The following is a 16,054-nucleotide window of genomic DNA, read 5'->3' as shown; positions in this document are numbered from 1 at the left end:
GAGTGTGATACTGGGAATGTCTCTGAAAACTCCTGGCAATAATTGCAGTCAGTAGTGTAATGACATGGCTAGGCACCAAGGGCACAGGGGCAGTGGTAACTTCCATTTGCTGGTGCAATAACAATTGTGACTGTGATCATGTAGCAGCTGGCAGCAGCTAGGTTTTTTTGTCCTCCAAATTGGTGCCAGGGGTTGCCCAGTTCACCCTACCCTTATTATGCCACTGACCCCAGTTGGATCTCTGCAAACCCTAGCTCTGCCAAGCCAGTGGATACATTTCACCCAACATGGGCTTCTTTTAGTTTGCCCACACACTCTTAGCATAACAGGAATCATATCTGTTCTATGGCATATGGGGGCTGAGAAGGATATGAACCAATGAGTTGATAGGGTACAGTCTATTATAGAAGCCTTCTCTGTGTCACTTGAATCACTGCGGCTGAAAAGAGATACTGTTCAGCTTCATTAAAGATTTTCATTAATTAACTAGATATTTATTCTACCCTGGGCAATCTCTTCAGATCACTTTCAGAACCTTTTCAAACTGCAACATGCAGAATACCATTCCCCCAGTCTAATCTCTCCATTTCACACTTGCCCTCCATCTGTCAATAAGGGCAAAAATGGGGCTATTTTAGATCCTATCAGTGTAGGTCTTTAAATGTCCAGAAGGTTGTTGTCCAGGCATGCTGTTGACACAGACTATAGACCAGTGGTGTCAGACTCACCCTGGGCCTCGGGCTGGATCCAAACCATGGGGACTCCTCCCAATCCAGATCCATGGAGCCAGGAGCAGCTGCAGTGGGTCTAGGTCCAGAGCTAGCAGTGTGTGTCTGGGAGTGGGCAATGGTGCAGGTCAGGGACTGAGTGGCAGCATGGGTGGGGAGTGGGCAGTAGTGTGGGTGGGGGAGTGGGCAGCAACACAGGTCTAGGAGCAGACAGTAGCACAAGTTCAGGGGTGCATAGCAGCAGGCCTCTTATCTGCACAGCTATCGCTTGCCCCTCTGCTGGCAATGTCAATTGAGGTCCAGGGACCCAAATTTTGAGGCAGGGCACACTCCAGTTGCTAGGCCCCATAGTGGTAGCCCAGCAATCCAAATAAAATGGTCCATCAGCCATGTGTTTGACACCCCTGCTATGGACAATCAAAACTGTATACACACTGTAGTTTTAAGTATGTAACAGTGGTTAGTGAATTATGAAACCTTAAGTGGTTTATGTAGTGCTATGTTGTTGCAGTATAGGGCCTTAACCAGATTCTCCCAGAAGCCCCTGTTGCTATCTGTGCTTTGGAATATTGTTAATTTGATGTATTAAGCACATAAAGCTGAGGAGGAATGCCATTCAGTGCTATTCAGCATGGGGAACTTCAGCTTTGGGGCACTGCAGCTAATGGTGAAATGAGAGAAGGAATACTGCCTTTTTAGGAACCAAATAGTTCTCAGGGTGCTGTGAAAGGGGCTGGCTTGGGCACGAGAGTGCTTCAGTGTGGAGCTAGCTGGCAGCTCCACACCCTGAAGCACCCTCATGCCCTGGCCAGCCCCGCCAGCATCTACACGTACACTGTTGGACAGTAAATAACACCACTGCAGGATAGTACTTGTGTTTAAAAGTACTTACCTATGGCAGGGGTTTATTAGTATACTGTGGCCTAATAGGGCTGCACGTGTAGATGCTGAAGCTTTACTGTAGAGCTGACTAATCATGTAGACATATCGAGAGTACATCTCAGAGAATGTCTCATGTAGATGTATCCAGAGGCTCCCAGAACACAGGGTTTCTTTCCTCAGGTCTTTTCCTAGGAACACTGCCCTTCTAAATACTGAATCCTCACACACACACTTTGGGAATGCACTCAAATCTGACACTACTTTGTTCTGTGAACCCAGAAGGAGAGCAAGGGAGGAAGCTTTGTGAATCTTTGCCTTGTCTTTCCTTGTAGGATCATAAGAAAGTAGAGCTGGTTGGGATTTCAAGAGGTCACCTAGTTCAACCCCCTGCTCAAAGTAGGATCATCCCTGACTAAACCATCCCCGCCAAGTGCTCTTGAAAATTATCTTTGTCTCTTACTGCTTGGTGTATTGAATTATTAGTGTTGTTCTAATTAAGGCCAGTTTGGTTATCTGGACAGTCTCTTAGTTGTTTAGTAAATGAATTGGTTAATGGGGCAAGAATCATTTGACTTCCCATTAGTAGCACATAGCCCTTGAAGTAAGATGTTTCCTAGCCCCACATGGGCTTAAAGCCCCCAATGAGGGAAGTCCTTCAGCTCCTCACACTGGGAGCCTCTGATGTCCTGTGTCAAACAGCCAAGCCAGAGCTGCCAGGCGCAAGGTTTGAAGTCCCTGGCTCTTTGGCACAGCTTGACCATCAGCCCCAGCCACAGGTTTAATTTAAGACACTATACAAACCATCCATTAAACTGTTCTACATTACACATGGAACACACTTATGGCTTGTTTGCCATTTTATGGCACCTTAAATTGCATACACATGTAGCACCCTGACATTTATGCTATGATTAACTTGTTGGGGCACCTTGGGTTGCTACCAGATCTTCGAAGGGTTTCATGAGGTGAGAGATAAGTGAGGTGTTAGGAGATAAGCAGACAAACTAAGGAGTTACGCCCAGGCTCAGGCCTGTCCCTGCCTGGACAATCCCCCATCCCCACTGTCAGGCCCTTCTACAAAGAAGTAAGCATTGTAATCTATAAATTAGTTTTTGGAATTGGGTGCCACTCCATTCACCAAGTTATGGAGGTGTGAATTCAGTCCAATGAGGGGTGCCTTGAGTCCATAAGGATTGAGAACCACTGGTGTAGCTTGACCTGAAATAGGAGGACTGGGCTCCACACTCCGCTTTGATGTGGACTTCAGGCTGATCAGGAATTTCTTAAGGATAATCTATTCTGTAGTTCTGCTGGAATAATACAAGCATAGGCTCTGTCTGGCTGCATATAGGTATTTTTTAAAAACTTTATTAATGAATCCAACTTATAAAATAGCAGATGCAACATTCAAAAACATCCAGGCCCCCAAGATATATACAATGACAGATACCAGTCTCCAACCAAGACTGCTACCACAACCCAAATCAATGTCCATAGAAGTCTTGTGCTCCTTTCCCTTCCCCTCTCCCCTCAATCCCTGACAGTTCCTTGATGCCTCCATTGATGTAAGCTTTTGTGTTTCTTCATCTCTAAATAATAATTTACCTTTTCCCCAGAATTCCACGCAATACACTTCTCACTATCCTCTACTCATTTCTACCCACAAAACCTCAAATTCATTCCCAAGTATTAGTTAATAAAACTTGGACTTCAGCATTCAAAAACATTTCTCAAATGTTCTAGTTTGGAGATAGGAAAAGATTCTCTTTTAGCAAATTCCAAAAATTTCCATCAGATTTCTAAGCATCCTTTTTTGCTTTCTCCCCTGTAGAACATTGACTTCATAGGACAACTTTTCCATCACTAAAACTTCCCAAACTTTTAAAAACCAATCCATGATTTTAGAGGTGTCAATTCTCTTACGGGCTTTTGCAACTGTAATTTTTGCAGCCACTAGAAGATGAGTGATTAATTCCCTATGATACACATATGTTGCAGAGTTCTCAGGAAGGTTCAGTAGGAACACTAAGGGATTGTCTGATAATTGGCCTATTATTTCCCTCACCGTGTCTTTTTTTAGTCAACACCATGTCAAAATTGAAATGCTGCATCTATTAATATCACTTCCTTAGCATTCAGTCATGTAGGCTTTACTCAGAGTACTCCTTACCCATCAATTTAGCCCCATTGAAATCAACAAGACGCCAAGTGTGAGTAAAGACTACACCCAAGAGTGATGCCCCAACATCAGAGCCCTCACATCTTACAGCTTTTGTTGGCAATCTGCTAAACATATCCATATCAAAAACCTAGTGTCCTGGTATCCTGCTCCTTTGAGTGCTGATACAGTACTTAAAGGCTCAGGGGTGTCAATAAGAATTTTGCATGAATCAGGCAAGTATTTCTTTCCCCAAAGGTGTTATCTGGCTGTGTAGGCTGGGACTCCTCGTCTGGAAAATATTCAGGGGATGAAGTTTGAAAGAAGCTGTGTAATTAGAATAAGCAATACAGGTAAATGACACCATCTAATTAAGTTTTCAATTTTATTGTTATTAAAAGTTCATTATCAAATTGGCACAACACATAAAAATAGATCTGTGGTCAATGATACATATTATTGCCAGATCATTTCATGCATACCTTTTCCAAAATCAGAAGGTAACTTACACAAAGCAGCCCATTGGGCTAACTGCTATTTATAATCATTATTATTGCAGCATGGAAAGACTGCTGTCTGTTGGCTGTACTCAAATGGATAATGCAAGTTACCTTAATTCAAAGTAAATTCACAAGAACAAAATATACATGTAAACAGATGCACACATTTTTAGAGTATGTCTCAGATGAAACAAGTAAGAGTCAAGAGAAGAGGATAGTCCTAATTTCTCTAATGTTGAAGGAAATTTTGGAGCATGATTCAACTCTCTGCTGATAGACAGATCCAACAGTGCTACCAACAGAAACCAGGCAAATCCTCTGGCAACACGGGAGTCTGTTACTTTGATGCTGCACGTGTTGCTGGGTACCAGGCAGCAGGTGATCACTAACTTTAGTTGCTCATAGAATCAGTGGTTGCTGGTAGGACCTAAGAGAGCCTATCCAACCAAGACAATGTCTAAAGTTACGACCTAAGAGAGCCTATCCAACCAAGACAATGAATAAAGTTATATTCTTCCCCATCTGGGCTGGCTGTAGTTATGAAGGCTGGGTAAAGATGCAGCTCATAGATTAACTAAATCCAAGATGCATAAGCTTTCATAAGTTTGAGTTAGATCTTTCCTAAATAAGTGCTGAGCAACTTTTACTGAACAGAACTGTGTTTTTCTGCTTCACATGAGACCTCAGAAATCAAAATCACATTATAGAAATAATATAAGGTAACTAACCATATCTCAACTTATGCTGGGTATAAAAACTTTTCTCTAGTAGCTGTTTCACATAGCAAACATATAGGGCCACCATCAGCCTGATTCTGGCATCATTTATAAAAGTGTAATTCTTGTAATTGACCTAAGTGATTATGGTGCCACGAACCACAGGCAAGTTGCCACCATGTATGTGGGAATCCCATGGATTTCAATGGGAGCACCATGCATGGAGCAGCCTATGTCAAATGCACCATTTGATTGTCTGCATTACAGAATACTGTGGCAGTGTGGCTCTGTTTATTCTCCCCTAAGCTCTCTTCTTTACTTCAGAATCTGTTTTGAGCAAGGAAGGGTGGAAGTTACAGGAAGGACGTTAAGTACGCGCAGAGCTTCCAAGCTCAACAGCAACACCGTCTTCAAAAAACTGTACTGGGTGGAGGAGGTTACAATTTACAGTATGGGGAAGTCTATACCTTCTCAGACAGTCTCCATAACCCCATGTCTTATTTTTGGTCAAGCTTTGATGTAGCTCTCTGCCTCTGAGCTCAGGCTCTGTTAGTATTGCCATACAGTACTCTATTACAATGATATGACTGTTCTGGTCTCATTTCCTCCCTTTGCACAATATTAAATAACGAAAGATAAGATTTTACCTCTCATTTTGCACATTAAGGGCTATATTCAATAAAATGTCAGTGCTTGCCTCTCAGCTACCCTTCAGAGAATTACAGAAGCATAAAACTGGCACAGAGGAATGGTGAATCAGGTTCTCAGCCTGATTTCCAGCCCTTCTGCAGTTTATTCAAAATAGTCCTGAAGAAAGATGTTCTGCTTCAAACTAATGTTAAATTGGTTTAGCAATTCTGTGCATATTTTTTCACAAGCCATTCAGGGAAGGGACTGGAAATACAATATTTCACAAACAATTTGGCTGTTTGCTTATACAACATGAAGCTATTTAGTACAAAATGTTTTTCGGGTTTAGTGCAAATATTTTCAACAGTGACATCAAAAAGTAAGAAGATACAATGTAACATTTCAAATAGCATAGGTAAGGTATGAAAAATCATTTCCCTGAAGTAGTTTCAGAGACATAATGCTGAAGTACTTCAAGGCTGTTTCTGAATAGGCAATATTCTGTGATTATTTTTTTTAAAGACAATTAAACTTGGGTTGTGTTTTATCACAGTCAATTCCAAAAGAAACCATGTGTTTTTTTTTAGAATTATGCTACTTAGGAGATGCTATGTATTAGGGGTGTGCAAAGCTTCAGTCACCAATTTGATTCAGAGAAGATTCGGCCCAATTCGGAGGCTGAATCAGTGAATCCGAATTGAATCAGGAGACCAAAAAAACCCTCTGAATTGATTCAGAGCCTCTGAATCAATTCGGAGATTCGGAAGGCAGTTTTTCAGGGGAACAGAAATGGAGAAGAGGGAGGGGGATCAGGGAAGGAAAGACTGACATCGCTAGCTGGTCAGTGACTGTGATCTTTCCCTGAGTCCCCTTCCAATCACAGTGCTTTGGGGGAGGGACATAGAAACAGCACATAAGCCTCTGTCTGCAGCCTTTCTGTTCCTTTTGTGAGCTGTTTCTGTCTTAGCACCAGGAAGGTCCCCTGTTACAAGCTACCATCTCTGCTGTTTTAATCCTGCTGCATCTTAACACACACACAAAGTCACACGTCACGAGTTTTGCTTGTCAGCACCTTGAGGTGCAGTTTCCCGGAAACCCCTGCACCTATCTCCTTGAAACTTGGCAGGCATCATGCCCTCAGAAGGGGCTACCATCTCTTCTGTTTTCATCCAAATCTGCCAAAAAATGACAAAGTTATAGGTATTTCAGTGATTCCCCATTATAGTCTATGGCTGAATCACCAAATCTCTCCGAATCAGCGCTGAATCTTCCGAAGCCGATTCAGCTGAATCGACTCGGGTCAGTGATCCAAATCTCCAAATCAAATCACTGTCCTCAGAATCAGCCGAATCTGAATCAAATACTTCCCTATTCGCACAGACCTACTATGCATCTACTCCCATGCGTACGTGTCTACACGAAGCCCAGTAGACAAATTTTACTGCACATTAGCACGTCACGGTGAAAGCCGTGCTAATGCACAAATGCAAAGTAGAATTAGTCTACTGCACATTAGCATCACATAAAAAATGTACAATGGAGCTATTACACAGTAATGCCGATTACGGTGCATTAAGGTTAGTAATAACAGTTACTAACCTTAATGCACTGTAAAGACATGCCCTGTATTTATTTGTTTTAAATCACTCAAGGCTTTATTCATTCAACCTTATGTTCCGCTCACCATAGTCTGATGGTATTAGGCAGAAAGTCACAAAATAAGTGATAAAAAGTTATCTTGTTAGTTTATTTACTCACTTGAGCCTATTGGAACCAACTTTCAAAAGAGTTTGGTGACTAACGTCTCCCAATGAAATGACATGAGTAGCTGGGAACTAAATATTTTTTAAAATCTGGCCGTGTGGAGGTGCTGAGCCTTTCTGAAATCCTGGCCTACAGATGCTGCCTTCTAGATAATCAAATGCATCATTTGACAAGTACTAGCAACACGCTTAAATCAAAATCTCAGATTGGAATAATCCCTAAACTCTGGAGAAGTTTGAATCCAGGAACTGGTACTGCAGCATGATCTCATTGTTAGTGAATACTTAGCATATTCTATCTAAATGACCTGGTGAGGTATTTGGTGGTTTTTAACAAAGTCTTACTGAGCAATAACACTTAGGGCCTGATTCTTTTTTCACTTACACCAGGCATAAACTAGGTAGAAGATTGAGCTATCTGGAATAAACGTAGCATACATGAAATAAGAACCAGGTCCCATGCAGTCTCAGACTTGCCTATTTTGACTCTCTGCAGCTGGGAACTGCCTAGCCACAAAGAATTAAAAGACTTCCAACTGACTAGCCTACTGGATATGAAAGCAATAACTGTGATTTTTATTTACCATTTTTTTCTCAGTATCCAAACTTGTGAACCTTTTGTGATAAACTAAGTTAAAACATACTAGAAATATATTATCAATCCTCCCTTTCTTTGGGCCTGATTCTGAAATCACAAGAGTCAAAATAATGGGTTCCTGTAGATGTGTGGGGAGGCTGCTCCAATATATTATAATTACTATGTTGGAGCAGACTCAATTAATCGAGTCTGCTGGAGCATGCTAATTAGCGTGCTGCAGCCAGCCTTCGTGTCTTGTGTATCAGTGTCCCCATGCTTCAAAATGGCAGCAAGGGTGCTTCAACTAAAGGTTGTTCTATGAGTTCTTCATGAAAGATCCACAAGTTTGGATACTGAGGAAATGGTCAAAAGTCACAGTTATTGCTTTCACATCCAGTTTGATGAGTTTTAGTTAAAGCGCTTCCACCCCCATTTTGAAGCGCAGGAACGCTGATACATGAGATGCTGTAGGTGCTTTAATGGTTCTGAGAGCCACTCTAATTACAGTACCTCCCAAAACCTCAAAGCACGGGTAAAAAACCCCCAAAATGCTTGCAGTTGAAGCCAATGGCACTACATCAGGGTGAAACCAGAATAAGACTGGGATGAGGCACTCTAAGTATTGTCTTGGACAGAAAATTATTATTCATTATGAAGAACAACATACAGGCAGCTGAGAAATGTAAAACAGTACCCAGGTTTAACACCAAGAGTCTTGTAAGGGTGGGGGGCAGTGAAAGGATCACCTCCTGGGGTTCCTTTGACCTGGACAAAGCACCAAGCACAAATCTTGACAGTTCATTTTTGCATTCATGAGTTATGCTTCTGCTCTGCACAGGGTTATCACTGGGTTACAGAAGTCTAAGGGCTGCTCTAACTGATACAAGCTGCAAACAGTTGAAAGGGGATGAAAATGTACTAACAGAGCAGCTGAGCAAGGGCAGTTCAACCAACCCTTTTGTTCCCAGATATAAAACAACATGGCAGCATGGAGAGGAAATGGTATAAAAGCATCTGTCTGTACAAACATTCTTCCTCTAGTGCTATTCTCCTGGGCTGGCTACATTAATGGGCAAAATTAAGAAAATGCTGGACAAGGCAGCTGTTAATAGGTCCAAGCCAAAATTTATGTCCTACTTACACCTGCATTTGAGCTGTAAGAGGTTGCAAAAAAAGGTGGCAAATAATCCAAACATTTCATGTAACAAGCTTCTTTTCCTAGATTTTTATTTTTAAGAATATATTTTTGTACTGAAACATTTTCAGCATTCTTAATACATTTGAAAATGACACGGTCATTTCAATACTTCTGTAAAATAATAAAAGCAAAGCAAGACAGAAACATTTTATATCAAGAGTCAACCTGAAGTACAAACTGAGTCCAATTTACATATAAAGCCATACACCAGGAAAAAAGAAACTCTAAAAATAACATGTAGGCTCTGGTTTAATGTGTGTGTGTGTGTGTGTGTGTGTGTGTGTGTGTGTGTGTGTGTGTGTGTGTGTGTGTGTTGGGGGGTGGGGTGAGGAATAATCATTGCAATTCAAAGTTAAGGCTAAAACTCCATTTTTAATCACATTGTATAGGTAGAGGTCTAATTCTGATTTCACTCATGCGAGGGAAAATTCATTCTCATTTTAGCCAATGAAATTTAATTTCTACTAGAACAAGATGAGAATGAAGCCTCTAGGTTTTTAGTTTTTAGGGGACTAGATCCAAAGTGCAGCGAAAAGACTTTCATTGACTTTAGTGGACATTGGATTAGGGCCATAGGTAGGATGCTGGCTTGCTCCCTATGACTTCCTGACTGAGGGTCATATCAGCTTAGAATAAAGGTAAAATGAATTGACTTACAAATTTCAGGGCTATTGGTTGTAGCTGTGTTGGTCTAAGGACAAAGGCAGACAAAGTTCTTTGGGTAAATCTGATATTTTTTATTAGACCAACTAATAAGTTGGTCTAATAAAAGATATTAGATTTACCCAAAGAACCTTTTCTTGACTTGTACTTGACATTCTAGACTTAACTCTTGATATTCCAGTTTTGGTTGGATTAATCCAGGTCTTTATCATAAGCTTAACATAGTTCCATCTGTGTCTGTCTGTCTTTCTCTCATGCTGTGCTATAAAAATGTCATCATAATGTGTGTCTTAAAGTCCTTATAATACATGGTTTTAAAATTGTCTATATTCATTTCTCTTTCTCAAACTATAACACTTCAAAAAGACCTATTATATTCCATTGTGTAAAGCCAAGAGGAAAACAAGTATACTTAGTTTTAAAGAAGCCATGAAAAGTTACTGTGTTTATTCATAGTGTAGAGCAATTACAGTGTTTATACAGCTATGTCTATTTATTTAAAAAGCTATTTGGAAAAGTTATTATTCATGTGCAGTAGCTGATTTTCAAGTGTTAGTAACTTGGCTGTCTAGACTAGTTTTCAATTTAGCGTCAAGGACCAAATTATGACCTTGGATATATGCAGAGAATTTCCCACCAACCCCGCCAAAATGGCTAGTTCTATTTTGAACTAGTAGCCTATAAAATGTAACTGTGTTCTTGAATTTATAAAAGCACATTTAAAACTTAATTTTTTCTAGTTAAGTTTGAAAAATGAATCCACCTTAGCTTGGACCTACCATTTACAGCGAAGTTATAAAGCCCTGAAAAACAGTTTCTAGTGAATACACGAACAGACCTTCACCATCAGTGGGCCAAGAGGACATCATTAGAATGTAATCAACTGTTCAATAAAGTGTGACTCATTTCAAGAATATGTTACATTTACCCAAAGAACCTAAGACATGTACATTCAAAATGCTTATACTTTGCTGTTCTGAATGATCAGTAACCCCCTGTTCATATTTGCTAATAATACATACATGAGTATAAATAAATAAAACTACAGGTAAGCTTTAAAAATTGTATTAACATGACATGTGCAAAACTCTGAACAATCTACATTCTATGCAAATACCCTGACTAAAATATACAAACCCTATCCTGAAGCCCTTACTCAGTTTTCGCACGGCCTAGAGGCCAGATCTTCCATGGGGGGAAGTCAGCATATTTCCACAGAAACAAATTAACTTCCATTGATTGCCCCAGCTGAAGATCTGGCTACTCCCTGGGGCAAAAATCCCATAGTAATATATGGGAATCATGCTCAAGTAAGGATAGGAGGTTCGATTGTGCCCCATTGACGTCAATGGGAGTATTACTATTTTGATGTCAGTGGAAGCAGGCTCAGGTCCTGGATAAGGATTTCATCATTTGGCCCTGTGTTGTGCTACACTAATCCACTTCAGTGCAGGTACAATATTTGTAAAAGAAAACTTTGTATGAGGGTGTGTGTGTGTTTTAAATAACTGTTCAATAACTGCTTTTAGCACTTCTTTTCAGAAACTGCCTTTCTGTGAGAAGATTAATAGCTGCTGCAATTTAAAGACTGGATTGTAAGTCTTTCCAAATCCATTCTAATTTGATTATCCAGCATGGATGGGTTATCTTTTTGTTCCAAGAAAAATGGCTCAGTGTCTATTAATCAACAGCTTTCTTCATTAGGATAAACAACAGTTCAATTCAGCAACGTATTCTTTACTGCACACAGGAAACAAACAGTGAAGCCTGTCTATTACAGTTGTGTCCAGACCCAGCTGTCACTGATCTTCCAGACAGATGATGGCACATGAGCCAGTTTGGAATCTACAGTTTCTAACAAGTTCAGCCAAGTTTAGTAAGCTGAAGATCTCCATTTATCTTTATTGTGTCAATTGCTGACAATGTTTCAATACGATGGTAAAAATCAAAAAGCTGATGTCCATCCACAAATATTCTAAAACGGGGGTGCTCACAAAGAATTTCAACCTGGAAAAAAATAAAACGATGGTTCACAATGTAGTTGACACGCGTTATTTCACAGGACAAAAATGTCATGTGCTTGCTCTGCACTAAAACAACAGCCAATGGCACTTTTATGCATGGTTACACTGAGTTGAGCAGTGTGAGTGAGCCCCATCGTGAAATCATGCTCTGCCCGTTCACTCTGGCTCTGTGCACATTTTAGTGCATGTGCAACATGGCTCTTAGGCTCAGGACACCTCACAAGAGGGGTGCTGGGTGTCTAACAGTGGCTTTATGATGCTTTTTTTGGCCCATCATGCACAAAAGCAGGTGTAGGCAGGCCTGCGTGTTTTCACTGTGGTGCTCCCTAGCACTGCCTGATGCAGTGTAGATGTGCCCATTATTACTTAAGTACTATGTGCCAGTAAGAACGTAGCAGCCAAATTTTTCTTTCAGCTACATGGTTACAGATCTCAATTAGCTTTATAGAAGTTAGCAAAGTTACTCTAGATTTATACTGGCACAGCCAATGACAGATTGCAAATCAACCTTTTTCTTGTGATGCAGAAGTCACTCTTACTTACATGTATCTCTTAGCTTGGAATACTGGCAGAACTGGGACCCATATATTAACTAACATGTACAGAGACAGATCATGCCACCAAAAATCATGTGTTAAGCTCTACTCTCTCCTGTGAAGAGGGCAGTTGCCTCCACAATGCTGTTTCTTCCTTCCTAGAATGCTCCTTAGTGTTAAAATCCATGCATCAAGACAGTTTAGGGATTAGGTGGACTGAGCCAGGTAGAGAGTGGTCCTACATCACATATGGGTGGAGGTCACATTGGCCTCCACATGGATTTCTTGGAAAGATAACCAAGGCCAAAGCTATATCAGCTGCTCTGTCCAGCCCTGTCCTGGGTGACTATTCACCTGAGCCAGCTTTGATCAGAGAACTCCTAGGAGCTAATCTTCATCAGAGCTGCCCTGCCAGGAAGCAGAGCTCTGAGGTTGCTGAGTGCTAAGGGTAAGGGCACAGAGACTCAGCTACCAGAGATTCCCCAGGTCTGGGCTGATGACAGAGGGAGTCTGAAATCCTTGCTAAAAGGGTATGATCTTGCTCCCAGGGCATATCCACAGGTATGTGCAATTATTAACCCGGAAAGCTGGTGAACCAGGTCCTAACAGTACTTTCAGGTAGCCCCACTCTGTTCCTAGTGTGTTGTGTACTTACACCCAAGGATAGAATTTATTCTTGTGATAAATAAGCCTGGACCAACCAACTAGAATCACTAAAATGCCTCATTACATTCAGCTCCAGCACTGAAGGTCCACTTTGAAAGTTACCATGAGCCATTCTAGTCTTTTTTAATTTTAATTCAATTGAACCATCCAGGTCATTGGATGGTTCTGCCAATAATCCATTTAATGTAGGGGAAGATGTTTAGAGACTACAAGTGTCAAATGGGTGCCTAACTTCCATTTGTGCCTTGGGAAAAATCCAAAGCATCTGGCATAAGGCACATGCTATTAATCTCTTTTAATATAAATCAGCATCAATAGGGTATGGGATTTAAAATGACAGGTCTAGATAAATTATTTGTCTACCTAGTCAAAGGACCAAGCCCTGATATTGCTGAAGTCAATAATAAAACTCTCATTTGTTTCAACTAAAGCTGAATCAGGCCATATGCTCTTTCAAGTACATTTCCAGCTACACTTACCCCAGTTGCCAGCTATTATGGGAGAGTTGGTAGGAGCAAACCCACCACCTTTTTGGGGCTTCAGCAATATCAGAGGAGTTGTGTTGGATGCACCCTTCTATTCCCTAGCTATTTGAGGATACTTAGCTTTTGGGTTCGGGGAGATTACCTTGGGGCAGACAGGACTAAGTAGATTTGGCAGTCATTCAGAAATCTGACATTTATCATGGGGCCCAGAAGGATTTATAATATAGAAGCACAGGGGTGCTTTTTCTGGGTCAACTGCCTGGAGAAGGCAGGCAGTCTTTCTTCTCCATGAACTTGGGTCACTGGTAACAAGGCTCCGTGCAGCTATAAATGTTGCTGGCCCTGATTAGCAAAGACATCCTTCGCAGGACCACAAACATTAGAGATGGGAAAGCTCTTTTAGGCCTCCAGAGTGCTGCCTATATTACACTTACAGGACACTTTCAGACAGCTCCATTCTTACAGTTTGCAAGGCTATTTTGAACTCCAGGTTACTGAATTAAATATCATTTTATATAAAATTAATTGACGCAATGGACCAAAGCCCGGGAATATCTCCAGAGGGGACAGAAGTTACATCATAATGCTATAACCGTCCAGCCCTCATTAACAATAAATTTACAACCATTGTGCCCAGAAAAAGAAAAGCTAAGAGTGTGACAATCACAAACAGTATTTAAATAATAAGATCTTAAAACATAGCACTAATATAAGAATGTTTTTAATTGATAGCTATTAAAACCAGGAAGCGTACTTCATTACTAAGCATTATGATCTCCAGCTTGTCATATTTGTCTTGTCAAATATTTGAAAGTCTGCCATAAAGAATATGGAGAAATCTCCTCTCCCTTGCCAGGAAGGGCAGAAGATGAGGCAATAGGTTTAAGCTACAGCAAAGAAGATTTCATTCAAAGCTAAGAGAAAGTTCCTAACTCTACAAGCATTTGGACCGTGAAACAAGCTGCTAAGGGAAGTTGTGGAATCTCCTTTATTGGGGGGTTTCAAGAAGAAACTGTCTGGGCTAGGTTTAAAAGAGAATCCTGCATTTGCGTAAGGGCTTGGATCATCCCTGTGATGTTTTATTGCTTATATAAATGAAAGGGGGGAATGCTATAAATTGCAAGTAACAGTATGTGCATGAATATACACCACTTTTGATCGCTATTTTTATATCTGTCATCCCAACAGAATAAATGCGATTTCTCAACGTGCAAGTCATATTGTGCTGCACCATCAAGTCAAAGGACTTCTTTTACAACAGATGGATGTTGTTCTGCTGCTGGTACTCACCCTAAACGGCTGGTCTGGAATGAAGGGAAAGTATGGAATTGACGACTGTTCCTCCCCCCGTTCACCAGATATACAAGAGTTTCTAAGGAACTGCCTGTCTGGAAATACAGCTTTCAGTTCAATGGCTACATCTGCAGGAGGATCTTCTGAGTCTCCGCATGTGAGACTGATGTCAAAGCTGAAACAGGAATAAAACGGCTCTCATTCACCAGGAAATAAGCAAAGAAATCCAAACTGCAGCGTGTCTGATTTCTAATTTCATTCAAAACAAGCACAGGAGACCTGGGTCACAGGAAACAGCTAGTCCCAAAAGTTGACAGAGGGTAATGACACAAAATATATCCTACTGTCATTTTGTTCGCTAAACCTTGTCTTCCTTTACTACAAGGGATTATGTTGGAAAACAAGGATCCTTTTACGAAAGGCCCCCTCTACAGGTCAAAAGAGAAACCAGGCTTCTCTATTTATAATCTGATAAAAATATCTGTCTTCAAGAATGATGGATGTTTTTCAGTGAAATTCTTTTCGTGGGAATGTTGTACTTTCTTGGAGCTCTTTGCTGGGAAAAGGCATGTAGAACTGGCACCACCCTGCCAGCAAGAAGCAAGGTCTGCCTCTATGTAATTACCTCTCGGGGTTGAGATCCACTATGCCCATAACTAAGATCTTCTTTCCCGGCCTCATTCCTCCTTTGATGTGCCCACTAAAGGGGACGACCTGAAAAAGGACAGGGGATGAGGGGGGCATCAGAGCAAGCAACTCCAGAAGCTGGCAGCCGACTGGGCCCAATCAAGACCGACAGGGCAGGGAGGGGAGGGAGATGTGTGAATGAAACCATTTACCAGCCGTGGAAAATACACATCCGCTTGCACTGGGGATCCCAAGGCGTTGTTTAAATGCCCATCCTCGATTTTCTAAGGATGAAACAAAAGAGGCACTGAGACAGAGCGACCGCCGCGCCGGTCTGGGGTAGGCTGCCCGCAGCAAGTGGCACAGCCTGCCCATTTCCAGGCCCTCCCGCCTCCTGCGCCCAACAAAAGGCGCGGCTGCCCCGCTCTGCCCCTGAACTTGGCAGCCAGGGCTGGGCCCTGCCGGCGTCTCGCTCCCGGGTGCCGCCTGCCCTCCCCTGGTGCCCGGCACCCGGCCAGCAGCGGAGGGCCTGGGTAAGGGGCCGAGGTGGCAGGGGGGCGCCCTCCCTCCGCCTGGCAGGCTGCAGGGAGGGAAGGAGGGAGGGCGGC

At 41.7% G+C, this 16,054-nt stretch overlaps 1 protein-coding gene across 1 annotated transcript; it reads right to left on the bottom strand.

The window, feature by feature from the left end:
• Positions 1 to 7,032: 7,032 nt before the first annotated feature.
• LGALSL (galectin like) lies at positions 7,033 to 15,821 on the bottom strand. Its single transcript, XM_025191482.1, has 5 exons — positions 15,777 to 15,821; positions 15,659 to 15,730; positions 15,445 to 15,533; positions 14,817 to 14,994; positions 7,033 to 11,822 (listed from the first exon to the last, which is right to left on the bottom strand). The coding sequence occupies exons 1-5, from the start codon at positions 15,819 to 15,821 to the stop codon at positions 11,679 to 11,681; spliced, it is 528 nt and encodes a 175-aa protein (XP_025047267.1). The 3' UTR covers positions 7,033 to 11,678.
• Positions 15,822 to 16,054: the final 233 nt, after the last annotated feature.

This window comes from Alligator sinensis, unplaced genomic scaffold (genome assembly GCF_000455745.1).
Source record: "Alligator sinensis unplaced genomic scaffold, ASM45574v1 scaffold219_2, whole genome shotgun sequence".
In the NCBI taxonomy this organism is placed as follows: domain Eukaryota; kingdom Metazoa; phylum Chordata; order Crocodylia; family Alligatoridae; genus Alligator; species Alligator sinensis.
The sequence above is the reverse complement of the archived record's forward strand: the minus strand, read 5'-3'. Positions and strand labels throughout refer to the sequence as shown.

Coding starts and splice junctions, on each gene's coding strand:
- LGALSL (XM_025191482.1), bottom strand. CDS start 15,821: ATGGGCAGGCTGTGCCACTTGCTGCGGGCAGCCTACCCCAGACCG. Junction 15,534..15,658: donor ATGTGTATTTTCCACGGCTG/GTAAATGGTTTC, acceptor GTCCTTTTTCAG/GTCGTCCCCTTTAGTGGGCA. Junction 11,823..14,816: donor TTCCAGACCAGCCGTTTAGG/GTGAGTACCAGC, acceptor ATTTTTTTCCAG/GTTGAAATTCTTTGTGAGCA.